The 27,706-nt window shown below is 40.8% G+C and overlaps 1 protein-coding gene and 1 pseudogene across 4 annotated transcripts in view; both read right to left on the bottom strand.

Annotated features, from left to right (window-relative positions):
* Positions 1–27,706, bottom strand: part of LOC140917371 (glypican-5) — a 617,795-nt gene that overhangs the window by 556,708 nt on the left and 33,381 nt on the right. For all 4 annotated transcript variants that reach the window (XM_073360049.2, XM_073360046.1, XM_073360047.1 and 1 more), the window contains exon 2: positions 17,968–18,129. In XM_073360049.2, coding sequence (XP_073216150.1) covers positions 17,968–18,129 — 162 coding nt within the window. The remainder of the gene's footprint in view (positions 1–17,967; positions 18,130–27,706) is intronic.
* On the bottom strand, positions 24,622–25,047 carry LOC140916909 (small ribosomal subunit protein eS17 pseudogene; annotated as a pseudogene).

Raw genomic sequence — 27,706 nt, 5'->3', positions numbered from 1 at the left:
AAGCAATATTCCTCAGATGTGCTTAATATATGTAAATGTACATCCACTTCTGTTTTTGAGGACTGGTGTTTTGGCTGCAGGGTTAAAATTTTACTATATAGAAATATATTCAATTTGTTCTTTTTTCCATTAAAAAAGTTTGAAGAAGGTACATTGTGTTGCAATAGCTAAAAAGAAATTCAAAACATGCCTTGCTTCCTGGAGTTTTAGAAGTACAATTCAGAGATGGGAGTTCTACACATTTCTTTTTCTAGAGATACCATTAAAGGGCCCAATCCTACAAATCCTAACTCAAGCATGCAATCGGATGGGATAATACCTGTACATATGGATTACTCACATGTGTAAAGGCTTGCAGTCCTGGGCCCTTTGGCCACCGTGCAGCAAAGCACATAAGCACGAGCTTACTCCCAATGAAGACAATGGCTGTTAAATACATGTTTAAAGTTAAATAAGTGCTTATGGTCCAGATTTAGAGAGGTTGTTAGGTGCTGATCCACTCAGCATTGCAACACATAACTGAAGTAGGAGCCTAAATCTTATTTTCAAAAGCAATTTAGGAACCTAAGTCTCAATGAAAGTGAATGGCATTTAGCTCCTCTTGCAGATGAGACAGACTCTTAAAATCAGTTCGGCGTTGCAACACTGAGGACAGCAATGCCCAAATACCTTCAAAAATCTGGGCCTTTTAAGTGACTTGCTGAATCAGAATCTTCGAGTCTAATGGGTTTCCCCGCTAGTATAAATTGGCATATCACCCTGGAAGCTGGTGGAGGTAAACCAGCCGAGGGTCCAACTCTTAGGTCCTCTTTCAAAGAAAATAATCTGTACACTCAGGATGACTGTTGATGGTCCTGTGAGTTATTGGACAGAAAATCATCAATCTTTTTTTGTTACATGAATGAAGAGAGTATCTTATCAGAATGGCCTGGATCATCCTCTTGCAGAGCCATACATGGAAGGAGACTCCATGTATATCTCTCCCCCTTAAGTAGGGGAAGTAAGGAGCAACATCTTTAGAGTACCTTCTCCCCTTGCCCATGCTGATGCCCCTTCCCCAGGGGGGTCCAGATGGGTGGGAGCAAATAGAGGAAGGGGGATGCTTCTCCCAAAAGACAGTATTCCCTACTCTCTGCCATGTTTTCCACACACAAATCTGGGCCAGGAGACTGGAGTAACAAGTCATTATTACCTCTCTCCAGGTCCCTATGCTGCTACTACTACAGAGCAGCCACAGTCGATGGGCAGTATGGATCCTGCTGGGTTTTTGCTGCCAGGAGGTAGTATGACAAATGAAACAGCAGCAGATATCCATACAGATTTACATGCTCAAGAGGGAGCATATCCTCCAAAATCTGTAGCCCCCTAAATCTTGAATAAGCCATCAATATCGGTGCAACACCTGTCTCATGTATGGCACAGAGTGCCAGGGACAGAAAAAAGGAGAATCTGATAAGCAGCCTGCTTTGTTTGGCCTCTCTCTCCTCTGAGATCCACAAAGCAGTTAGAGGCTGTTGATTTTATAGTAAACCTCCACTATTTGTAAACTGAAAGCTATGTATAGTAACAGAGACTTCAGAGTCACCAATACAAGAATGGGCAGAGAAATTAAAAGATTCCATGACTCCCCTTCCCTGCCATTACTTACAGTAAGCATGTTTCTGGTAGACATACACAATTAGCCCAAGGGTTTTTAAGTACAAAATAGAAACAACAGCCATTGAATGCAAAGGAGCAATACCAAGGATACTAAATTAATGGCTCTTTGATGCCTATTGCTTCCAGTAAAAAATCCTTGTTGATGTATGTTATCTGATCACTGTAATCGATTTGCATTATTTTCCCCATTTCAGCCAGAGAATGACTTAAATTAAACTATAAAATGAGCTTCTGCAGACATCTTTGGATTCTGAATTTAGCATGGCATGTCAAGTGACTGCTAGAGACATAAGCTTTCATTCATTAGTCAGTCAGTCGCTCTAGCCCTTTTCCTTTCAAATGCGAACCTCAGTTACTAGCCTCACAAGTGTGGGGGCTGATGAGTCCCTTACGACTTGCTAGGGGCCTTCCTCTCCTGCAGATAGGAGGTGGGTCACAGGAAGTGGGGTGGGGAATACCCCCAAATTCTTCACCTCCAAACCCTGGTCTCAACAGCCTTGCCACTCCCTGTGGACTTCCTCTGCAGCAAACCACAGAGTGCTCTCCTCCTGTTGAGTCATAGAAGGGAACACTGGGTGAAGAAGTGAGGAAGAAGCAGCACTGTTTTGCTAGTGCCCCTCTCTCTTGCTTCTCCGACAGCACCCCTGAACTGCATCTGAGCTCGCTGTCTGCTCCTGTCATCCTTCCTCTGGCCTCAGCAAGAACTCCTACTCCCCCATTAACCTTCTGCCCCAAAAGTCCCTCTTTCTTACCATGTCCTTTCTCTACAGAATTGCTCTTCTCCGGCATCCACTGCTCCACCCCTCTAACACCTCCACCAGAGACCTGATGACTGGGAACTCAGCATCATCTCAGGGTGCAAGAGGAGAAGGTTGTGGGTGAGAGAAAAGGATGCATTAGTGCACCTCTGCCTTCTCCACTCAGCAAAGCTTCTGTGGGGGCATTGCCTCAAGAGAGCTCTGTTAAGGAATGCAGTTTGCAGTGAAGTAGCAATGCGTGTTACTAACTCATCCAGACCCCAAACCCTCTTAAACTGCACCACCATGTAACTTCCTTGCAACACAATTTAAGAGATATTTAAGAGAGAGGATGATAAAGAGATTAAAGCTGTCCCATATTTATTTATATATTAATTTGCAATATGCCTATCAGAATATCTATAGGTTTATAAAATAGACACAAAATTTCAAAGCCCAATCAATAGGGCTACAGAATCAACCCACTCCTTCAAACATATCAGGTATGCTCCATCCTGGAGACAGACAGCAAAAGTATTCCAGCCAATCATATCTGGCATGATGGAGTATAGGGGAGGAGACAATCTCAGAGACAGCCAATAGAACTTTATAGATAATCACCGGCACCCTGATGTACACTGACAATGAGCATGAACCCAGTGTAGAGTTTGAAGCAGTTGTATGCTCCTTTTAATACATGGATAGCCACATTCTGCATCTGCTGGTGTAGAGTATGATATTCCCTTATCCAAAAATAGTTAAATATAAATTACAAAGTATTTCAGATTACTTAGCAACTTGTTTTGTAGTTATAGTCTGAAACATCTGATCTTTCAGTGCACGTCTTAAGCTTTATGTAAGGATGGCGGTAATTGTGGATGTAATATTACACTGAATAAATCCAAATTCCTAAAGGAAACAAACAGAAATAAAGAAAAGGCTTGCATTCAAATAGTTACATTTCCAAGAATTTGCACTCCATATGCAAGGCTAAAAACATGGAAGAGATAGGCACAGAAATAGAAGCCCATGTTAGTTTCACACTAGTGCAAACTTGCACATGAATACATTTATGGACATTTTTGTACCTGGGGAAAAATGAGCAAAATGGTTTGGAGTGTGATCTAGAGTAACTTTTTGCTGACAACTGTGTTTATATACATTAACATGCTCATTTGGCAACAGGCCTGGGCAAACCTGTGTTTGACCAGCTAGCCCCAGGTGTCCACGATGTGCCACAATACACCTTCAAAATATTTTATATTTATATCTTCATTAAATGATGCCAACGTTAGCAAAGGCAGGAAATTTTAAAGGGACTGAGTCTCTCTCATTCACTCCTGTTTGACTCAGCTGGTATCAGTAGTGCTCCTCCCAATTTACACTGCAGCAAGAGTAGTGTAAGACCCAGAGGAGTTAGGTTATTTTGGTGTCACAATGACCACTAAAATGGGCTGACCCTCCACAGGACTGGGGGGTGGGGGTCGCCTCTAGGCAGATATGCTCTCTCCATCACCTCCAAGAGGAGCATCTCGAGGACAAGCACAGAAGAAAAGAAAAGTAGAAGGAATAAGGAGACATAATAAACAATAAGTAATAATAATAATAAAGCACATATATCCCAACATGTTGTACAAGCTTTGGATGTAAGGTATACAATTACAAATCAAGTAAATGAAGAATCAGCTTTGCCTTCCTTCCTTTCAGAACAACCTTTGCCATTTCCTTTATTTCATACAACTTTTTAAATGCATCAATCTAGGGATCAATGTCCACAAGTGTGAATGTTCCAAGATCCGCCTTGGTCCCTTTCTTAAGCAAAACATTCCCAAGCATGTTCATCTCTTCAATCCTACCCCCAACCTGGGAACAAACAGGTCAAACAGTGAGACCGGAAGGGCACAAGCCTTTTGTGGAAATGATGTTAAGTGTTGCAACCCAAGCCCAGAACCCTGAACTTGGATCTGGGGAGGTAAATATTACCTTGTTTTAAATTTAGGGAAAAAAATTAATTTTAAGTGCCGAGACCACTACCTAGCATGCTGACCAGTATTGCCTCATTATTTCCTTGTAGTCTCCCATCTGTCTGTACCCGATGTCTCCTGTGTGACACTTAGACGGTAAAGTATCTAGGGGCAGGGACTGTCTTTTTATTCCATTTGTATACAGTGCCTACCGTGATGTGGGTCCCATAACAAGGGGTAACATAATAAATAAATAACCATTTTCTGTTAACAATTTGTAATTTAAAAACAGTTTTTTCAAACAAATAAAAAAAAAATCTATCCTCCAAGAACATGCTCTCAATATTTCCAATCAGTAAAACCTATACAAAATATTTTAAAAGTACAAAAACATCCTAGAAAGGATTCATTTGTTGCTTATCTGTTTTTAAGAGCAGGAATGACAAAATAATAAACTCTTCCTCTAAAAGGATTTAGAAGTATCGAAATCACCACTGGGCATTTCCCTCCTGGAACACATTCAGTATGATGAAAAAATACTTCCTAATGCCATTTTATCCTGAAAAGTTGGTTTTATTCTTTTACAAGTCATTCATCTACACTCTGCAGTGGGCAGGTGATATAATGCTGCAAGCTGAAATGGAACATTGTTATTACCGGGCCATAGGGCTAAGATTTGCCACTATTGTTTTCTGCAGAACACATTCCCTTTCAGATATCTGCTCTCTTAACCTTGTCAGTCTCACTTACGCACTTTCTTTTAAAAGCATAAAAATGTGACAATGAGAGTAAAGTGACAATTGTCTACAAACCAACCCTTTCATCTTTAGTTGATTACCTCCAACGGCTACTTTTATTGAATTGCCCAACAGTAATAATACATAACGATAACATATATTCTTCCTCAAAGGACATGTTAAATTTTGCATCTAAAAGGAGCATAAGGGCTTGCTTAATCAATCAGTTTTCAATTTCATAAACAGACTAATAAAACAACAAAACCAAGTTACCAATTAATCATTCTTTAGGAGGTAGGGAAGGGGATTTAATTCTGAATCATCATTAAAGTATTAGTCATATATTGCAGGTTGTCTTTGGCAGCTGCCTAAAGCCCTGTTTTTAAATTTTTTCCCACAGTTTCCATTATTGGGATGAATTATCTACCTTTGGCATGGAAGAGATTTTTTCAATTATCAAAATTGGAGTCTACTAAAATCCTGCCAGGTCTAAGGTCTTCAACCAGAACACAAACTTCGATTAGGCCGATTGCAAACTAGGCCTATTAGTATTAATGTACTCATAAAAGCATTCAGGAACAAGTTCTTTGTTTGCCAAGGCCCCAATTCAGCAAGCACTTGCTAGTATCCCAGTGAAGTCCACAGGTTTTAGGTCTGGTCTACAAGAGGAAAGTGACCAGACTATCTTCCCATGTAGAAACACTATTCTAGAAGAAATTTTATTCCGAAATAATTGACCTGCTTTGAAAGTGCATTAATTATTCCAGAATAGAATGTCCATTCAGGGAACTGTTCCAGATTATCCTACTTCGCAATAGCTATTCCAGTCAATTTCCCCACGTAGACAAGCCCTCAATCTTATTTGCTTGCTCTGCTCTTTGTAGGTTTTTCTACATTTTCTTTTTATGAATAGACAGTTTGCTCATTTATCTTTGTTCTTCCCTTCTTTTGGGACTTATCCATCAATTATCTATCGACTTAATCCTCCATTCTACATTCATACACTGGGGAGGAGGCAATGGCCAGCCAAGGCACTTTCATGGTGTTGAAGAAATGCACTGCAGTCATTTAAAGCCAGTTACATTAAAAATATTGGCACACACACTGATCAATAGATCCCCATTAAACTGTTCTGCAAATTTAGCACTCAGCAGATTTCAAGTCTTAACTCTTTCCTGTTTTCCCACAGAAATATGAATCAAGATGGTAATTGTGATGATAGGTGGCTGAAATATGGAAACCCGAACATTTAAAATGAATAAATGACACATTACATCACATATTAGTTGTACTGCAGTAGCATGCAAACGTCCCACTGCCATCCCCATTTTGTTAGGCACTGGATAAATAGATAATGAAGAGAGTCCCTGTACCAAATTGCTTACAATCTAGGTATCAGATGAGAACCAACATATGGAGTCAGGCAAACAGACTAAGGAAGCCCAACAACAATCAGATGACTACATGGGTTAAATTGATCTTTTCTTATTTGTTTTGGCTTTAAACCAAAATTAGTTTGTAATGTAATGTAATTAGGTTTTACCTTTTGACATGTAATTTTAAAAATCAAGGTCACCAAATCCTCTATTAAGTTTCCTGATCCTAAATGAGTACTTTCTAAATACTTATATTTAGAATATTTAAAAGAAGCCTACCAATACGCATAGATGTTCTAAAAATCAAAAGCTCTCAGTATAGGAGTCCAATCAGTACATTTCTAGTAATCAGAGGAGAAATATTTTCATAGAAATAGCAGTGCAATTATTATGTAAGTCCCTGGATTCTGCTTGGCTTACAATGGTTGTCAGTCACCCAGAGTACAGGGATCTGCAAACCATACAGTTGAAAAATAACCACATAGTGATGACACAAAGCAGACTTGCACACAGGATTCATGAAACTGTGTAACAGAGGACTCACTGTATTATTATCCACTAGTACTGCTACAGCATCCCTGTACTCTGATTGGCTGAGATAAGCCTATTTCAATGTAATTAATTATAAGACCTGATACAAGGGTCTTCTCTGCATTTAAAAGGAAACAAATTATGTTTGCAATGCAGTCAGTTACCAGTTTTAGTGATCATGTAATGACTTCTTTGGACATGATTTATGTCAGTGGACCTGGTTTGCAAGACAGTGATTTATAATCGAGAGCTAGGATTAAGTGTTCCCATTAGGTTTTTGTTCAATTTTTCATCTAAGGCCTCTATTTTGAATGCTTATCTGAAAATCAGCTGAATTTTTAGGATACCTTTTCCTCCCTTTACCCCTCTTGATTTTTCAATTATATATATATAAAATCTTAATCACACAGTCAATATAACAAAATGCCAAAGGGGAAAAAAAAAGCTCTTTCCTAGTACATCCAGAAAACCCCACAAAACTCAGAAGACAAATACCAAGGCTAACAACAATTATTATTACTAGCATTAGTATTACCATAACAACTAGGATAGTCATGGGCCAGGACCCCATTCTGCTAGGTGCTGTACAAACACTGAACAAAAAGACGGTCCCTGCACTAAAGAGCTTACAATCCAAGTGTAATACAAGACAATGGGCAGATACAAAAGGGGAGTACAAGGAAACAATGAGATTGGTCAGCATGACCAGCACTGGTGTCAGCACACCCATATAGCGTGATCAGATAGCAAGTGTAAAAAATCGGAACGGGGGTGGGGTGTAATAAGCGCCTTTATAAGGCAAAGCCCCTAATATCTTGACCATCCCTTTAAAATCGGGACATCTGGTCACCCTACACTTGCACCAAAACCAGTATCAAGTGTTTTGTAGGCATCAAGGCAGATGAGAGTTATAAGAGGGATCTGAAGGACGACAGTGAGGTAGCTTTCCAGATGTTTATGGGGCGCGCCTCCCAAATGTGAGAGGCAGCATAGGAGAAAACATAAAAGTGCTTGTTTGAAAATTTAACCAGTGGGCAATGGAGGGTGGCATCATCATGGCCAAACTGAATCAGGAGTCAACATTTCAATAGCGAATGAGAAAGGATAGGTAGGCTGGGGATAGACCATGAAGGGCTTGAAAATTAAGACAAGCAGCTTATGTTTGATAAAGAAGTGGGAGCCAGTGCAAAGATTCTGAGAGATGGGTGACATGGTGAAAACAACTGGCTAGTGAAATGATCTTTGCAGCACCGTTCTGAAGGGATATGAGATGGGCAAGACTGCATCTGTTATGGCAGAGAAAAGGATGTTGCAGAAATCAAGACGCAAGGTGAGAGCTTGGATGAGAGTTTTAGCTGTGTGAATGGATAGGAAAGGTCGCATCTTAGGCATGCGATGATTAAAGAACAGAAATATTTTGACATAATCTGGACGTGAGGACCTAGAGAGGGCTCAGAGTCAAAGAAGTCTCTCAGGTTACTGGGCTGAGCATCAGGCCAAGATGGTGGTATTGTCCATAGTGATCAAAAAGGAGCTGGGGGAGGGTGTAGAGGGAAAACTTAAGACTCTTTCTTAGCCACGGTGAGCTTGAGCTGATGGTTACACATCCACAAGATATCATCATGATTTCCTTATTGCACATCCTTACTCACCTGCTCTATCTAGATCTTTAAGCTCCAAGAGACATCTTGATAATATTTAACTGTCGTGTCGTGTTTTTCCTCCACAGAGCTCAAAGCATTGGGGTGTCTTTATCCCCATTGTCCAGATGGGGAAATGGAAGAAGAAAGGTAAAGGCTCTTGCCAAAGGTCACACAGCAACTCAGGGGTATAGAGTCAGACACAGAACACAGGTCTCCTGACAGTTATTCAATTGATCAAGATACTTTCTTTCCAAGCACATATTACTGTGAAAGACTATTTTGAGGCATCACATGAAAAAATTGACTTTATGAATGTTCTTTGGTTTAACTCAAAATATCACTTTTCATGCAGTTTTATAATGTTCTATTTCTACAAATTAATCATCCTATACATTTTGGGATGTAAGCCGCTAGTTGCCTGCAGTGCCATTTTATGTTTACAGTTGACTCAAGAGGAACTTTTTCATAGTAAGAGACAGTATGGTGATGATAATGTGATACATTCGATCCCACTCGGACATGAACTATTAGGAAAGCTGTCATTGTTCATATTAGAAAAGAGAAGACTTGGTGATGTTTTCTGGGTTTTTTAAATTAAGTAGAATTTGTTAGATAGATTCTAGAAAACTTCTTCAAACTGGCAACAACTTCAGGGGAAAAAAAGGTTTAAAAAAAGTCATAAAATTAGAAAGTAGTAAATGAAAAATTAAAAAGAGAACCTGATTTCCAGCTGCTAGAAGCCTGGGGAAAATAAATTAGAAAAGCAAAAAGAAGCAGGTATGACTAATACAGGCATTTGTCCTGCTTGTTGGGCCTAATTCAGAACTGGTATAAGTAAAGTCAGTGGAGCTATGATAATTTACATCAGCTGAGGATCTCTGCCCTCCCTCCACTTTACATATGTACTCATGGATTTCCCAAAATTAGTTTCAATTTCGTATTCACAAAAGAAGATCAGGACCTCAGCAATACAAGTGATCTTCTAGCCACAGTTAGGATTAGGGTGACCAGATGTCCCGGTTTTATAAAGGCCAATCCTGATATTTGAGACTTTTTCCTATATTGGTTCCTATTACCCCGCACCCTTGTCCCAATTTTTCACACTTGCTATCTGGTCACCCTAGTTAGGATAGCCTTACTGCATGCTAAAATACGTAGGGAGTCTTGTGCTGAATCATGTAGAAAATGAGTGACCAAACTGCAGGAGAAGCATGCCTTGTTGGAAAGCCAGGCTCATTTGTTTTATCCAAACATAAAAGTTCTACCAGCCACTGTAGAAGAGCTCTGGAAATACCACTGCTCTCTGGATCTGGACTATCAACACAAACTGACTGGCTGAGTGTTAACTTGTAGTATTAATTTATTCTTTTTTAAATAAAAAATACCGTCCAAGCCATACAAAATATTAAATTCTCCCAGTTTGGACTACATATAAGCCTTCTAAATACATGTTATTGCTCTGTACTGGACTATAGTTTTGTCGATATCCCCCTTCCCTCCCCGCCCCATTACTTGAAGATTTATAGCACTACATTCAGTAGTGCAGGATGCAATGTTTAAAACACTTTCCTTGTATTCATTTGTGTGTAGTAAATTACCACACTGACACAACATCCTTTGTAAAATAGGCAACACAGAGTAGACAAGCCACACTTTCTTCTATGGCATCAGAAGTTACAATTGTTTTTCATATGAAAATCTGTCAGTTTGAATTTAAAAACTCAGAAAGAGAGTCACATACAACTTCTGACAATGTACTGTATTGCATTGGCTCCAAGAAAATAACCCTATTGCATTCCACAGCCAAACAAACACCTCATTCCATTTGAAGAGTTTGTAGGTCTAGTATACACAAGATGCACACTGCAGGGCAAGCTCAATAATCGTTCGTTCACAATGTGATGCTAATATTTATTCATGCTCCCTGGCACAGCTCAAAGGTTTTTTAATTTTACATGTTCAGAATATAAAAAGGTTAGAACTTCAGGGAATATTAGACACTGCAAAGTATAATTCAATATGTTGCTGAGAAAAAGACACTGATCAGAAAGAAGTCTGAACTTTTACTCTCCATATGTAGACTAACTTGAAAGTGTTAGTGAAGCAGTAATGGGAAGTTCATAATGCTTATGTATTCTCTGTCTGTTTCCTGATGCACAGAGTGAGAGGGAGCCAATGGAGGAAATGAAGAAAGGAGGGGTACCCCGTCATAACGCTGAAGATGAATAACTTCAAAAAGATGATCCTTCATTCAGAATCCCAAGCCAGTGTCTAATCCATTGTTCTACACTGCCTCTCATGATGGACAAGACTGGGACTCAGAAGACCTAGAATCTATTCTTGGCTCTGCTACTGACCTTCCACGTGACCTTGGGAAAGTTACTTCATCTCTCAGTTTCCATATCTCCCCATCTGTAAAATGGGGAAATGATACTAATATTTGTCAAGGGAGAGCTATGAATTAAAAGTGCTATAAAGAGCTAGGTGTTATTATTAATAATAAAATGGACAGCAGTGGCAATATGATGGAGCTTGATGTAAGTAAATATATCTTATACCTGTGAAGATATAGTGCCATCCCAACTGGTAAACATGAACACAACACAAAACCAACAGGAGACAAAAGACTATGTATGCTCATCATGCATAAGATGCCACGGCTAAAAGGGATATTCCAATCTTCCTTTTAGACAAATATATTTTTTTGAAATCAGAACTTTCACAGCTACAAACAGAGATCATTTGGCCCATTCAAATGGGATTGAACCATGTACAGGAGGGGAAGAGAAATACTCCAATGGAGCCTCTCCTGGATCTCTCTCTGTAGGGAGTCCTTTGTTCAACAAGCCAAAACAAAATTATACACCTTGGCTAACTTTCAGCTCAGTAGGTCAGTAGAGTACAGGACTCTACTTAGCAGGGTCATGCATGTGGAAAGGGGTGTGTAACAGTTTGTCCGGATAAAAGACCAAGTATTATGAGATTACAAAAAACCTATTTAAAAACAAGACTCCTACTTCTCTGTTATCCAGCAGTAAATAATCCACAGGCAGGATTTTTTTTTTTTAAATAGCTCATTGATTTTGGATGCCATCTATTCACCACACTGTGCCTACATTTCATATAGTAATTAACTACAAACCAGAATGTATTTCTGCAGCCAAGTTTTTTTTGTTTTGTAAATTTCATTGCATGTCAGCTTTGCTAACCAGTCGCCCACATTTCAAGCGAATATTTCCAAGTTCAGTAAGATATGTGTCAGCAGCCCTGTGACTCAGCAAACTCATATGCAAAATGCTCATTTCATAGGCCAGCCAGGAGGCTGGCGGTGCTGGCTAGTTACATTACTTCTTTCTTAGGACACCAGCTGTCATGCAGGCAGGGACGCCAGTGACATGAAGATCCAGCGCCCATTGATTACTGCACTGTCAGTCATTTTACTGTCTGCACTGAGAAAAAGCCAGACTGGACCTGGCTTTTGTAGTGGGGTCATAAAGTGGGAGGCAGAGTGGTCTAGTGGGCAGATTGTTAGAATCATAGAATATCAGGGTTGGAAGGAACCACTGAAGGTCATCTAGTCCAACCCCCTGCTCGAAGCAGGACCAATTCCCAGTTAAATCATCCCAGCCAGGGCTTTGTCAAGCCTGACCTTAAAAACCTCTAAGGAAGGAGATTCTACCACCTCCCTAGGTAACGCATTCCAGTGTTTCACCACCCTCCTAGTGAAAATTTTTTTCCGAATATCCAATCTAAACCTCCCCCACTGCAACTTGAGACCATTACTCCTCGTTCTGTCATCTGCTACCATTGAGAACAGTCTAGAGCCATCCTCTTTGGAACCCCCTTTCAGGTAGTTGAAAGCAGCTATCAAATCCCCCCTCATTCCTCTCTTCTGCAGGCTAAACAATCCCAGCTCCCTCAGCCTCTCCTCATAAGTCATGTGTTCTAGACCCCTAATCATTTTTGTTGCCCTTCGCTGGACTCTCTCCAATTTATCCACATCCTTCTTCTAGTGTGGGGCCCAAAACTGGACACAGTACTCCAGATGAGGCCTCACCAATGTCGAATAGAGGGGAACGATCACGTCCCTCGATCTGCTCGCTATGCCCCTACTTATACAGCCCAAAATGCCATTGGCCTTCTTGGCAACAAGGGCACACTGCTGACTCATATCCAGCTTCTCGTCCACTGTCACCCCAGGTCCTTTTCCGCAGAACTGCTGCCTAGCCATTCGGTCCCTAGTCTGTAGCGGTGCATTGGATTCTTCCATCCTAAGTGCAGGAAGCCTGGGAGTGAGGAGTCCTTAGGTCTGAGCCTGGCTCCGCCTGTCACTCCACCTGTCTGTGCCTCCATTTTCCCTCCCACTTATTGCCTGTTTAGATCACACAATTGGGGGGGGGGGGGAGTGTCCCTTAATATGCATATAGTCTCAGTGGGGAATCTAGGCACTCTTATTATTAACAATACAACAGTAACAGGGAATCGCTCCATCTTGCATTTCTCTACCTTGTTCAGGGCAAGCCATCCTCACAGCCCCTCCAGACACCTCAAGGGTGAAGGGGAGGAAGGGCCAGGGAATGGCACCAGCTGTGAAATCCCCATATGTCAGGGCACCATGGGAAGAACTACACCCGTTGACTCAAACGGCTCCTTCCTTACAGCTGTGTCTGATAGGACAACTGAGCCCTAATGGGAACACGCAAAATCTGGAGGGGGGAACCCAAATGTTATGTAGTAGGGCTGCTTTGATTCTATGACCCACAGAATTAAAACGTTGCTTTATGGCCAATATCCTGTTGTTCACACAACAGTGTTTTATTCAGCACCCATGAGCATCTATTTCCTGTAGTCTGTTGTGAAAAGTAAATAAAATATGAGAGAAATACACCAGTGAGAAACCAAATTGTCAGAAACAGTCAAACTTCTACTAATCATTTTCTGGCAGCTCTAACACCTGCTAATTTGGGGGCTGAAAATTGGCATAGGTTTCAAAGTACATTGTCCCACCTCTCCCCAGAGATCATCAGCCAAATGAATAAATTACTAGCAGTTGGATTCTCATTACCACAAATTAGCCTCACCATAAGATGACAGGAGCAGAGCCAACCTTCTGTGGCCTCATACAGAGCACCTGTTAGTGCTCCATTGAAAAGGCAGTGAGGATGGAGGGCAGGTTTCTCTCTGCTGTCTGCACACAACAAAGCTTTATTGTCAGACTATGATACCTCTTCTGACAGCAACTTTCAGTCTCCACACTCGCATGGCTTTTAATCCATTAACAATGAATCCAAGTCCTCTTGTTTGAAACTCTCCCCACAAGGAGTGCAGGAGTGGCTGGCCGGGAAGGTGTCAAATAATGTGTAGTATCACCACAAGCAAAATTAACCTGTTGCACTCTAACCTTCAGCAATTCAGCTGTTTATTTGCAAACAGAAAGTTTTAAGAAAGGAATGCTTAGCTCAAGGAAGAATATTCTGTTCTCAAAATGAATTAAAGAATGAAAGGCTTTGTTAGTGATAAGGTTGCATTTTAGATTCCGTTCAATTTAAAAGTAAAAAAAGGATTAGTTGGTCATCCCAGGCTGGGGACAGAGGATCTGCTGGACAGTGGGGTTGAGGGATGGGACGGTTTGAACTTTCCCATACAGCATATGGTAAAGTACAACCTGATAGTGGCTAGGAAGTTGACATACTGTGATCACTATACCCGGCTGACTAAGACCTGTAAACATTCTATATTCTAGTTATTTGTTACACTGTTTTCTGCACCCTGGCCCACCTGCTTGTCCCATCCACCTTCTACATCTTCTCTTTTAGACTACAAGCCAGGGATTGTGGCTGGGACCATCATTAACAATATGTCTGCACAGTGGTTATGGCTTTTAGACTTTTCCATGATATAACATGTTAAATAATAGTAAATCCAAGAATTTTCCCATTAAACCTTTACAATATGCCATATACAGAACGACTTTTTGATTTGGCATCATCTCAGATACTCAGGGCCTGATTCAGATGACAGAGTGTCTGTCTCTTTCATCACCGTAGAATCCAATTGCTGGTGGTGTCTCTCATGATCCAATTGGCTAGTTGACATCAGCCTACCAGCATCCATCCATCCCTAACATTACCAGGAAAGGTGCCTGCCAGACCTATAGCCAAGGCCAAGTGGTCCCTCTTCCTATTCCACTCAGGTATTACAGCAACAACACGAGAGGCAGAAACACAAGCTCAGACGTTTGCAGAATGTGAAAGTTTGATTTATTAAGTGTTTGCACTAGCACAGCTTTGCTCAGATTGCAAAATTTAAAGGAAAAAAAAAGGGATTCAGCAGTAGTAGTGCTAAAGCTGACCATGTGTCTGAACTGGGCACTAATCCAAAAATAACAAGTCTGTCCACAGATGTAATATATTTAATTGAGTTTTACACACTAATCATGTTACGTGACTTTGGCAGCTGTTAAAAATAGTTTAGTTCAGCTTTGACTGCAGAATAATTCAAATACCTGTGTGTGTGTGTGTGTGTGTGTGTTTTTAATAAAAATAAAATGAAGTCTCCTCAGTCCAAAATAGATACAACCTTTTGAGGTTCACATGCATGTCAGGGAGAGTATTCAGTTGAACCCTCTTCATATTGCCCTGCTTGCATCAAAATCTCCTCTCTAATCAAATATCCAAGCTTTCCCACGAATACTCTCAGAACCCAATTATGGCCCCATCTAAGTAAATGGGATTTGGCCTCCACACAGGAAAATGAGAAACAACATTGCCCAAATGGGAGGGTTTTTAAAAATTCATGTATCATTTTAACCCAGTGCATCGCTTTTGGGTCCAACTCTCATGCGTGCTCAGCACGGGCCGAACTAGTCTCGCATTAAAGTCCAACTCCCACGGACTCCAACAGGAGCAGAATTCGGCCAACACTGAGCCCTTTTGAAAATCCCATCCTAAAAGCTGTATTATAGTTTTAGGGATCACACACTCACAAAGTGTGTGTAATACAATGGCTTTGAATTGTAGGAGTCTATAAAAGCATCTGAGCATATGTTTCCCAAGAGTAGGCAACAAGGTCTACTAGCGAGCTGCCCTCTAAAAGGGGAAGATCTTGTAAAACATTCAAGGAGGCAAAGAAAATTTGAAAGACAGCAGACACCCTCAAAAATAAGCAACTGGAGAAGTGGCAACTCACTTTTGAATGATGCTGTATTGCTTCTACAGCACCAAGGCTAAGGAAGACCTGAGGCCCTTTTAAAACAAGGTTTGTTGAGACTAAGTTGATTCACGTATTTGCAGCCATGACTTTTTATAATAATGTAAAACAGCAGCAAAACAAAATGGACAAAAAGGACTGAACTAAGATCTCACCTCTTGGTAAGTGTCCTGTATCATACCACTCTTAGCAACAGAATGTCACATGAAGAAAGGAACTTTGGTTTTGTGCAAAGGAAAGCCTAAAGAACACATGAAGCTCTCAGTGCAACAAAGCAAAGTTACATTATCAAAAGTTCTCACCTAACCTAGACAAAAGACAGTCCATAACTTACAATAAACAACCTATTTGCCCATTTCTAAGAAACGACTGGAAATTTAAGCTACTTGAAATGTCCAAAGACTTTCCTCCAAAGGCTTCATCAGCATCAAGGAATAAAACTGCTGGCTTGACCTAAGGGGTTGAGAGGTTAATCTATTCTGACCGTATCTTTATTCTATAACGATACTGAAAGATCACTTGAATCACTCACCAGCATTCAACAATTACAATGTATTTCCCAGCTTTACCACAGTGCTGCTCGAAAGGGCCTTGCTACCGGATTTTAAAGCCATGTGGAATATTGAAGTATTTTCCAAGACTAACTGTGAAATAAAGCAAATGCCATGTCTCTCATGCTGTCCCCCTCCTGCTCTCACCTCCCTCCAGCTTGTAACATCCAAAAGTAAAAGCAAAACTTTTAGTTTGTAATTTGATTGCCTTCTTAAGCTTTCAGCATTTGTTATGGTCATACTTTAAGCCAGTAGTTTTCAACCTTTTTTCATTTAAGGACTCCTAAAAAATTTTGCATGGAGTGTGGATCCCTTAGGAAATCTTAGATAGTCTGTTGACCCCAGAGTTCATGGACCACAGATTGAAACACACTGCTTTAAACCATTTACTAATTTCTATTTATTTTAAGTCATCTTTTTTCCCCCCAAAGGCAGCATCTAGACAAGAGATCTACAAATCTGCTGATAACACTGAGTATACAGGATGATGCCAATTCTATTAATCAAATGAATCCTGGTCCAGGTTAGCATATTTTAAGGCTTAATGCTGCAAGGTGCTGAGCACTCGGGCCCAGATACAAAAAAGAAGTCTGTACTGAAGTGCTTTGTAAGCACAAGTAGTCCCACAGAAATCAATAGGACCACTCACACATTTAAAGTTAAGCCTGTGCGTAAGTTCTTTGCTGGACTGCCGACAGAGCGTTCAGCACTTTGCAATATAAAGTCCTATACAAGCATTTGATTTTCCTGAGTAATACTGTGACCAGAAGACACCAGCCCGAATATAGCAATCTCCAGATGAAAGACAATTCTACTTGTTATTAAGAGAACAGTCACTCCTCTCAGAACATAATCTTTCAAATGTCAATTCCTTCATGCACTCACATTTAACTGGGTGCCACAACTCTTCAAAAAGGAGTCAGGCTTCAAGTGACTCAATAGTTTGTGAAACGTTTTAAGGCACTAGTCAGATGATAGTTCTCTCTGTGAACTATATCAGGGATCAGGAAGAAAAACATTTTATTCTACTTTCTGTTCCTTGACATTGAATGGGAGAATGTAGATACAAATGTTTGCAGGGTTGTTGTAGCTGTGTAGGTCCCAGGATATTAGAGCGACAAAGTGGGTGAGGCAATATCTTTTACTGGACCTAGGTCTTGACAGACACAAGCCTTTGAGCTAGAGAGCTCTTTTTCAGGTCTTAGTGTCCATCTACCAATTGTGCCTTTGAAAATCCAAGTCTGAGTCTTTTTCAAGCCTAGAAGGTAGGCCCAAGTTCAGTTAAACATTTAGGCATTTGCTTAAATCCATGTCTAGTTAGTAGAGAATTTAAACATGCGCATAAAGTAACACATGCCCAAGTGCTCTCCTGAAGAGGGATGTCTTCCTGAATCAAGGCCACAGAAAGCTGAGGCACAAACCATGACTCAACGTCTAGCAGAAATGATAAAAACACAAGTGAGAGAACCTTGCCTGCAATTATATAGTACAAATTATATAACTTCTACAACATTAGCATGCTTATTTTGTGGGGGTCATGAAGTTCCATGTGTTTCCTACCTTGAAAAGCTGTGATATGACCAACTATCATATATTTCAGTTCAAAGTTCAAGGCCTGGATGTTTTGAGTCCTCTCTCTCCGAACAGCTGTCTGGTAGTTTTCTTCCATCTTTTTAGTGCAACAGGTTGGTGCTCTGTGCTGGCAGATCTGCAAATCCGATTCTTTTGGAAAACAAAAACAAAACCAGAAATAGAAGAATTAAAACTACTTTCTAGATATATACCATACAAGTAAAAGAAAGTGCTTTTTCTTATAGTCAAATTAACAACCTAGGTGGATGCCCTACATCAGACAAAACTCATAAGAAATGAAACATTGAAACTGAGTTAGCACCTTAAGGGCTCTAATTTTCTATATGTCAGTGTCAGCCAGATCTGAATAACTTCACAGTGTCATGTGCTCCCATTCTATGTCATATCACTGTTAAAAGCTTGTCAGGTTTCAGAGTAACAGCCGTGTTAGTCTGTATTCGCAAAAAGAAAAGGAGTACTTGTGGCACCTTAGAGACTAACCAATTTATTTGAGCATCAGCTTTCGTGAGCTACAGCTCACTTCATCGGATGCATACTGTGGAAAGTGTAGAAGATCTTTTTATACACATAAAGCATGAAAAAATACCTCCTCCCACCCCACTCTCCTGCTGGTAATAGCTTATCTAAAGTGATCACTCTCCTTACAATGTGTATGATAATCAAGTTGGGCCATTTCCAGCACAAATCCAGGTTTTCTCAAACCCCCCCCCCACACACACACAAACCCACTCTCCTGCTGGTAATAGCTTATCTGAAGTGACCACTCTCCTTACAATGTGTATAAGCTTGTCAGTTATTCCATCGCTGGTCGATGCTGAGTGTCATGACGAAGCACTAAAAATCACAAGAAGCCAGAACACCACACACAATAGGCACAAAAATCACCTGAACTAAAATATTAAGAGCTAAATCATAGCACAGTGATACTTTAAACCCACTACATTTAAAGGAGCAGCATATCTGCTGGAAACCACAGAACACAAAGTGTCAGCCCAGAAGTGTGAAATGTGTGTGTCAAATTCTGCTAGGCTGAAGTGGAAGTTATGTGGCCCATAGGTGCTACTGTAATACAAATAAAACAACCCATTTTTACTCCCAGCCTTATATTGAGAAGCCTCCTTACTAATAAAATAATAATTTGGGGGAGTTTTATTTAAATCAAATGTAACTTTAAATATTGAGGGCCAAATTCGGCCCTGCCTTACAATGCAACAGAACTGAAGTCATATTTTGCTTTGCAACCACAGAGAAAGTGACTCATTAAATTTTGCATAAAAATACAGGTTCTTCTGGATGAGATCTGTCTGAATTTGTTTTAATCCTTTTGTGTGTACTTTATGCAAGTTCAGTATTCCCGATTATGGAATTTGCACTATATACAGTCATGATGGATATTCACGGGTTATGTATTGTATTCATAGCGATAGCAGACGCCATTAAGGTCAATAAAAGGAATGGTGATAGAATATAGATAAAGATATCTTGGTGATTCATAAAATATATATTTTCCAGAGGAAAAGCAAGAAGGGACAGAGAAAAGAGGAGTAACTGAACACAAAGAGAAAATACTGGTGCAGACACAAAACATTTTAAAAAGAGAGACACACATTCCCTCTCTCAAGTGTGCAATTTTTAAGTAAATTCAAAAGGTTAAGAAAGTCCCTAGAAGAAAAACTGCCTAAAATGAGTGGTTTTACGAATTAACAAAAAAAAAATGTAAAAATAAAACTTCTGGAGATCAGGCAAATCCTGAGTGTGACCAACGTTAGGAAATGTTGCAAAATCTTCCCTTTTCAAAAAAACCTTTCCCCCATTAAAAAAAAAAAAGACACTCACAACAGTGACTCCTCTTTCCTAATCTTACCCCCTAACCAAAAAAAAAAATGAAATTAATACAAATACTTAAAAAAAACCCCAACACCACTGTATCCCAAGCAGAGTTTTGACCTCAAAAGGGAGAAGTGCCAGAGACTCCATCAGGGACTTGGCTATTGCGATTGATTGTACTTGGAAGGTGTGATAGATATGGCAATTTCCTGCATATCCTTGGGAGACTTTGTTGAATTAAGATTAAGTACCTTTGGGCTCTGTTGTATAAACTGTAAAGTTTATGTAATATTGTGGGCCAGGATCGCATGTAACCTCTCTAGGGGAGAGATGTGAAGTGAGCGCTGGGAGTTCAAAGGACTATATTGAAAATGTTCCAGACAAGAATGGACTTTGGGGAAAATATATGTGAAGTGGATTTCCTAGGGTATACCTAGGGACAGATGAATGCAAAGTCCTCACATCTAGTTATGCAAAAACCCAGCATTTTCCAGCTACATGAGGAGGACTGGGTCATGGTCTGTGGATTTATGCTGGAGATAAAAGGCTCAGGCAGTATAAGGAGACAGCCAAATTGCCCAGCCTGGGTTCTGGTTCTGACTTTGAGACAGTCACGAACTTGTAGCCAGGAACAAAACCCAGTTGTAAGTTTTCAAAACCAGATACCTCTCAGAGCCTGAGACTGGAGTTAGGATGACCTCTCGTAAGTTTATTAGCATGTATGTAGGTTTTAAATATGCTTTCACCTAAGAAAAACTGTGCTTGTGTTAACTTATAACTGTGGGCAATACAGTGGTCACAGCCTCTGGGGAGAAAGCAAAATGCAGATGAGCATTTAGGTTGCCAGGTTTGCTGGGGCCATCACAGTGTAAATTCAGGGAGCTGTGTGGCCTTAAAATCCTGCTCTGAAGGGAGCAAGACGCAGGCTTCTGCCCAAGACAGGTGACAGCTAGAAGCCAGAAACTACTGTGGGTGCCCTTGAGGGACCATGAGAGGAAATACAGGTGCAGTTGGCCTGAAATTGTGACAGAAGGCACTTAGCTACTATGGTGGTGGGCAGCAGGATACACCCTTAAGACAGATATCTTTAACATCTGCATTCTTTTCAATACATAAAAAGAAAAGGATTACTTGTGGCACCTTAGAGACTAACCAATTTATTTGAGCATAAGCTTTCGTGAGCTCACAAAAGCTTATGCTCAAATAAATTGGTTAGTCTCTAAGGTGCCACAAGTACTCCTTTTCTTTTTGTGAATACAGACTAACACGGCTGCTACTCTGAAACCTTTCAATACATACTTTGTTTGAGAAATATAAATATGGTTTAACTTTAAAAGTACAGCAAGTGAATAAAAAGAAAGATTAAAAAAGAAGATTTGTGTTACTAACTACAGTTAATAGGGATTTTCAAAAGCGCCCAAGGGTATGTCAATCCTGCCAGGAAAAACTTGGGCACCAAGTCTCAGAGCTGAGGTCAATTCACTCTGGCTTGGGCTGCAGGGCTAAAAGTAGCAGTGTAAAAATTCCCACTCAGGCTGGAGCCCAGGCTCTGAGACCTTACCCCTTGCTGGGCTTCAGAGCCGAGGCTCCAGCCTGAGTGAGAACATCTACACTTAGCCCTGTAGTCCGAGCCTCACCAACGCAAGTCAGTTTGAGACTGAGACTTGGCACCACAGTTTTCTCTTTGCGATGTGGACATACCCATTGTCGGCCAAAAGGCAATAAGACTTTTGCTTCTAATTCATTTACACACTTTTCGAAATCCCACCCTGTGTAACTAACATTTGATCTCTGACAAATAACGAAAGAATAGGACTCCAATTCTCCAAGGGGAACCATATGCACAGATTTCAAATGGGATGCTGTGCATTTGGATCCATTTGGAGAATCAGGCCCAACGAGAGCAATACTTGTTAGTATTTCTGCTTGTTTGGCTTTTACAGACTAATTAGTGCATGAATATGAATATGGAAAACATAAAAAGTGCACACTATACAGAAGCACGTCTGCAGGAATACGTTTGTTTGTTGCTCATTTAAATTCAAAGTCCATTACGTGACTACCATCATTTTAGAAAATACAACTGTTTTCCACCCCCATGCACATGGATTACATATATTTCATGGACAACATGACTAACTTAGCACTATGGGCCAATTCTTCACACTGACGCCAAGAAAATCAGCAGTGCACACAGGTAAATGCAAGCACGGTGGAGGAATGAGGGGTGGATAACATTTTCCGAAGTATCTAAGTGACATAGGAGTAGACCTGGCTGGGAATTTTCCAGTGTTTTTCCTATCAGAAAATGCTGGTTCATTGAAACCAAAACCACTTCCAGGAAAGAACTGGTTTTGAGGACTCCCTCAAATTGAGAAAAAAAAAGTGAAATAAAGATTTTGAAACTGTTGAAAGAACTCATTACTGCATTTTCAAAATGAAAAGTTTTGTTTTTTCTCTCTGAAATGACTGTTTTGAAATTGTCTAGACTATACTAAAAAGGTAAAATAAAATAAAAAAATTGAAATTGAAACAAAAAGCTTGGAAATTATTGAAATTAAACATTTCAATTGACAAGAACTTAAATGTTTTGGGAATTATTGATTTGCAAAAAAGTTTAAGATTTTGACTTTTTGTACTCATTTGGGATGAGAATTTTTTTTTTTTTTTATAAAATCTCAACAATTCTTGGGGGACAAGAGAAGTGTTTGCTGCACAGCACTACTTAGGAGCACGAGGACTTGTCCATACAAACACTTAGCTTGTGGCAAGCTGGGGTATAAATCTATCCTGCTCTAGCTGCCACGCAGTAAGCATCCATGTGGACCCTGCCACTGTGCATTAAAAATCCCATAGTGGGCTTTAATCTCCTCCCACTTCAAAGTGGGGTAGATCAAAAAGCATCAAGGAACTTTTAGTGCATGCAGCAATGTCCATGCAGTTAGTGTGCAGCAAGCTAGTGTGGGGTAGATTTACATCCCTACTTGCTGCACACTAAGTGTTTGTATAGAAAAGCTTGAAGACTCATTGAAAGTCAATAGGACTTAGGTTCTTATGTGACTAAGTCACTTTTGAAAATAGGACTTAGGCTCTTTTGAAAATTGTACCTAACATCCTTAGCCCCAAGCTATTGTTACTCAGGATGCTGGACTCTTCCCCTTAGCTCCCATAGCCCCTCTGCACAGAGGTGTTCTGAACCCCTGCTCTGAGAGCCCTGGAAGGGCTCAGATTCACAGTGTATGGAGTTTGGGAACTAAAACCCTTCATGCCAGCTCCGTGCCCATCCTGTAAAACTGAAACATGACATTTCTGTATGTTATGCACATTACAGACCCATGCAAAAGGCCAGAGGATTTGAACCAAAGCAGCTATCTGGAAGAATCTAATGTCTCCTTAAGAAAGCTTTAAGAAAGCCGTAGGAAGCCCCAAGGGAAGCGGCTCTCCTGGAATTCCTCACTCAGTAAACTCCCTGGATGAATGCTGCGGGAAGCTGATGATTAGGTCTGCTGATTCAGAGCTGAAAGGATATAAAAGGCATTCTTAAAAAGCAACAGCACAAAGACCCTGAAAGTTAAGAACTTGATGTAAAACACAAAGCATTAAAAGATCAACAAAATGATCCTTAGTCTCCTAATGATACTTTTAAGTCAGTATTGTTATCATATACCAAGCTTGGCAGCTCTCTCTTATTTAGTATTAGCCTTGGGGGAGAACCTTTAGCCCAATTATAGAACTCTAATATAAGCTTTCTGTACTCTACATTCCTTGGTGCTGAGATTAATTAGAGCTGATTAGCACTGTCCTGAAGACTTTAATAATGCTGGAAATATGATAATAAATTCATCCCATTACATCTTAATGTAAAACACAGTCTCCATCAGTAAGGCATACGGATGGGGAAAGAAAGCACTGAGTGGCAAACTGCATTAACACTGCTGAGACAGGCTCAGGAATATATATCAGATTTCAGATCCATAGCTGCCAAGAGTGCTGGGCAGGTGACTTACTAACACAGCAATCTGTTCTGTTTGATAAGGACATCACAACCATATGATTGTTCCTAGAGCTGAGATGGCTATGCTTCCCTTAAAAAAAAAAATCTCCTCCATCGTGAACAGTCACTAAAATAAAGATACTCTTTTCAAATTATGGAGGTAAACGAAAGGAAGAAAATTGATCAGTTATGTCATTTCAGTGACTAGCACCCATTAAATTCTCTCTAGATGGTGTATATGCTTTTTCTAAACTTGCTGCATATTTACTGTACCATCTTGTATACCACTGCGGAACAGGAAAAGACCATGCCTTGTGCTACACTTGTGGCATGGATTCTTCAGTGCTGCTCAATGGTTTGTAATGTCCTACTGAAATGGTCTGTCAGTCAGTCAACCATGGTGCAAGCATACTGCACAGTCACTGACACAGGAAAGCCATGTGAAACATCTATCAGAAAATATTTGTTGAAAGCTATTTTTGAAATTCACTGTGACCATGTTCATTGAGTATATAGGTTCCCCTTCAACAAGCCTTTGAGCTACCCTCGCATCATGGCAGTACACTGTCAGGCTGTTCAACAGAGACTGGGGACGCTGAGGAGCTGAGCAGTAGCCAGCAGACCTTTCATCAGTACAATCCACAAAAACCATTCTGAAAATGCACTTGAGAGAGGGACAATAGGAGTGCTACAGAGCTGGCAATATAGTGATTCATCTCCGTACCCTATGTGACAGGGTCGGGCCAGATGGCTATGGGAGATTGATTTTTTTTTTTTTTGGTTTATCACGTTTATAAAAGTGACAGCACAGCAATGGATTCAGATAGCTCCTCTTGGTGTTTTGAAGTTCATTCCCACAGTGGGCTGCGTGACCTGCAGGTTGGACAGACTGCCAAAGTCCAGCAGCTTCAGCATTTCCCTAGTATCTGGGTCAACTTCAATGATCTCCTGGTCAAGGGCAAAGACCTCAGGGACATAGTTATCCCTCCTCTCTCTCTCCTCTTCCTGCAGTTTGATGGAGATACCTCTGACAAGCTCCCTCTGAATACGCTTCATCAGATGGGTGACATACCCAGCTATCTTGTTGCGAAGTTTCTTGCTAGGGATGATGGCACTCTCTTCACACACCCGTTTGTTCGTGTGGAAGTCATTCCTAGCCGGGTGTAGTACTTTTCAATGATGACCCAGGCCGCCTTTTTCACGGTCTTTGTTCGCACACATCCCATATATTAGCCCCAGGTTAATAGGTCCTTTTTCCCTGGGTAAGGTAACAGGGAAGGTTGTTTTTTGTTTTTTTGGTTTTTTTTTTTTTTAGGAGTTGAAGAACTTTATTGGCATTAGCTGTTCTTATTGTTGGACGCACTCTGTATCATTGGCTTATCTCCTTGATTATACATATTGTGACAGGGTCAGGCCAGATGGCTACAGGAAAGTAATAGAAGGCAGATATATTAGCAGCAGGTTAAGTAGGTTCCTTTTCCCTGGGTAAGGTAACAGGGAAGGTTCCAGAACAATCAGGAACTTTCTAGAAACAATTAAGGCAGACAGGCTGATTAGAACACCTGCAGCCAATCAAGAAGCTGTTAGAATCAATTAAAGCAGGCTAATCAGGGCACCTGGGTTTAAAAAGGAGCTCACTTCAGTTTGTGGTATGTGTGCGAGGAGCTGGGAGCAAGAAGTTGAGAGTGAGATGTACTATTGGAAGACTGAAAAGTACAAGCATTATCAGACATCAGGAGGAAGTCCTGTGGTGAGAATAAAGAAGGTGTTGAGAGGAGGCCATGGGGAAGTAGCCGTGGGAGTTGTAGCTGTCACACAGCTGTTACAGGAGCCACTGTAGACAGCTCTCCAATCCACAGGGCCCTGGGCTGGAACCTGGAGTAGAGGGCGGGCCCGGGTTCCCTCCATTCCCCCCCCCCACAACTCCCTACTTGATACCAGAGGAGTTGAACTGGACTCTGGGTTTCACCAACGGGGAATGTCTCTGGCCCGTTCCCTGATCCACTAGGTGGATCAGCCGAGACTGCGGGGATTGTTCTTCTTCCTTTCCCTATGCTGGCCTGTGATGAGGCTAACTGAGTGAATGGCAGATTTGAGCCACAAAAGTGGCCAAACTGAGTGCTGCCGTGAACCTCTGAGGCGAGAAAATCCACCAATAAGCGCAGGACCCACCAAGGCAGAGGAGGAACTTTGTCACACCATCTAGTTTTCCATAAGGTCACTGATCACCATGGTATCAGAGCACCTCGGTATCTTGTGATCAGCTTTTGGAATTGAGCATCTTACTAGCTATACATGTACTTCCACTTTATATGCACCATTCCCAGCTCGGTAGAACTGTTTTCTAATCACTGCCTTACATTTTAACATTGAGACACTTCATTCACTTAAAACATATCACATGGCCCTCATTGAGGGCCACGTCCATTCCAAACACCAGGACAATCCTGCTGAACAGGAAACAGCCAGACCGTCACATGCCTGTTCCTGTCTCTTCATCTCTACCGTGAACAGACTGTGGGGTGGGAGGAGAGTGGATGAAAGTGCCCGGCCAGCCTTTGACTCTACCACAGTAAATGGAAAGCATGCACAGTGCTCAGTTCCTAAGGTGTGCACTTATTGATGGAACAGGACAGTTCTATTGCACATGCGCAGGCTGCAGATTTCAAAGGCTCAATTTTGCATTTCAAGTCAAGCAGAGTGACTAATCCTCAGGGTGCCATGTACATGCTATACTTCAAATGTCAAACTACAGCTGGTTTGCAGCAATACAGGGTAAAAAAAAAGGGGTGGTGAGATTGTGTTTCGGGTTGTTTTGTTTTGTTTTTTGGAAGGGAAAAGCATTTTTCTCACATTTAACTAAAAATAAAATAGCTCAAAGGATTTTGCTCAAACTAAGAAAAACAAATCACTTTCAGGCAGAGACCAATTATGGTAAATTTCAACCCCAAATATGAATGTTTTGGAAAGTTATGAAACCAAGGGCTCCTATTGGACATTTTCTGCAATCTTAAAAATACTTAGCATGCACAAATGTGAAACTGCTATTATAAAATACACCCCAGCAGCAGCAGCAGGCTAAAGCTATATGACCAGATCTTCAGTTGGTATAAATCACCATAGTTTTATTGAAACCGGAGGAGCTGTGACTATTTATGTCAACTGAGGACTTGGACCAAAGGTCAACTGAACTCAAAGAGATTTTTGCCACTGGCATCAGGAGAACCAGTTTTTAGAGGTATATGCATAGGTCCCTGAATGCAAAAATAAGGCAGAGTGTTAGGAATGAAATCTCCATGAATCTAAATCAAAATGCACCCCCACTGAAAGGTAAAATATTCACTTTGGTGCACAAGCATTTAACCACACAATTTTCATTAACATCAACAGGACAGAAACAGCCCGTGCTCTGCGATGTTTTCAAACCCCTAAGGGTACTGCAACAGCCATGTTCTGAAGTCAAAGGCCGGATCTTCAGTTGGTGTAAACTGCCCTAGCTCTAGTGATTTCAATGGAGATAGGCCGATTTACACAAGTTGAGGCTATAGTTTTTATGGTTTAAAGTAGTCCTGTGTTGGCACTATCAAAAAGCCAGCTCTGTGTAATCTCTCTGTTCTGCTATATTTTGACAGGCTTTTTAAGCAGTATTTCCAAACAAAACCCTAATCCAAAGCCCAACTTTTATATTGTGCAAACTTTCCCAAAGACTCCTAGACTTAGTAATACAGGAAGGTGTGAACTAAGTACCTTGCATTCAAATCTGGCTGGGCTGAACAACAGCCAGTGTTGTGTCCTTCTTGGGACTCATCCATGTTGGGCAGCTGTTGCCTCAGCTCCAGGAAAGGTCAGCAATCAGGAAAAACCAGTTTAGATTAGGAGGCTAAA

Source organism: Lepidochelys kempii, chromosome 9 (genome assembly GCF_965140285.1).
Source record: "Lepidochelys kempii isolate rLepKem1 chromosome 9, rLepKem1.hap1, whole genome shotgun sequence".
NCBI lineage: Eukaryota > Metazoa > Chordata > Testudines > Cheloniidae > Lepidochelys > Lepidochelys kempii.
This window is presented reverse-complemented; position numbering and strand designations above follow the sequence as displayed.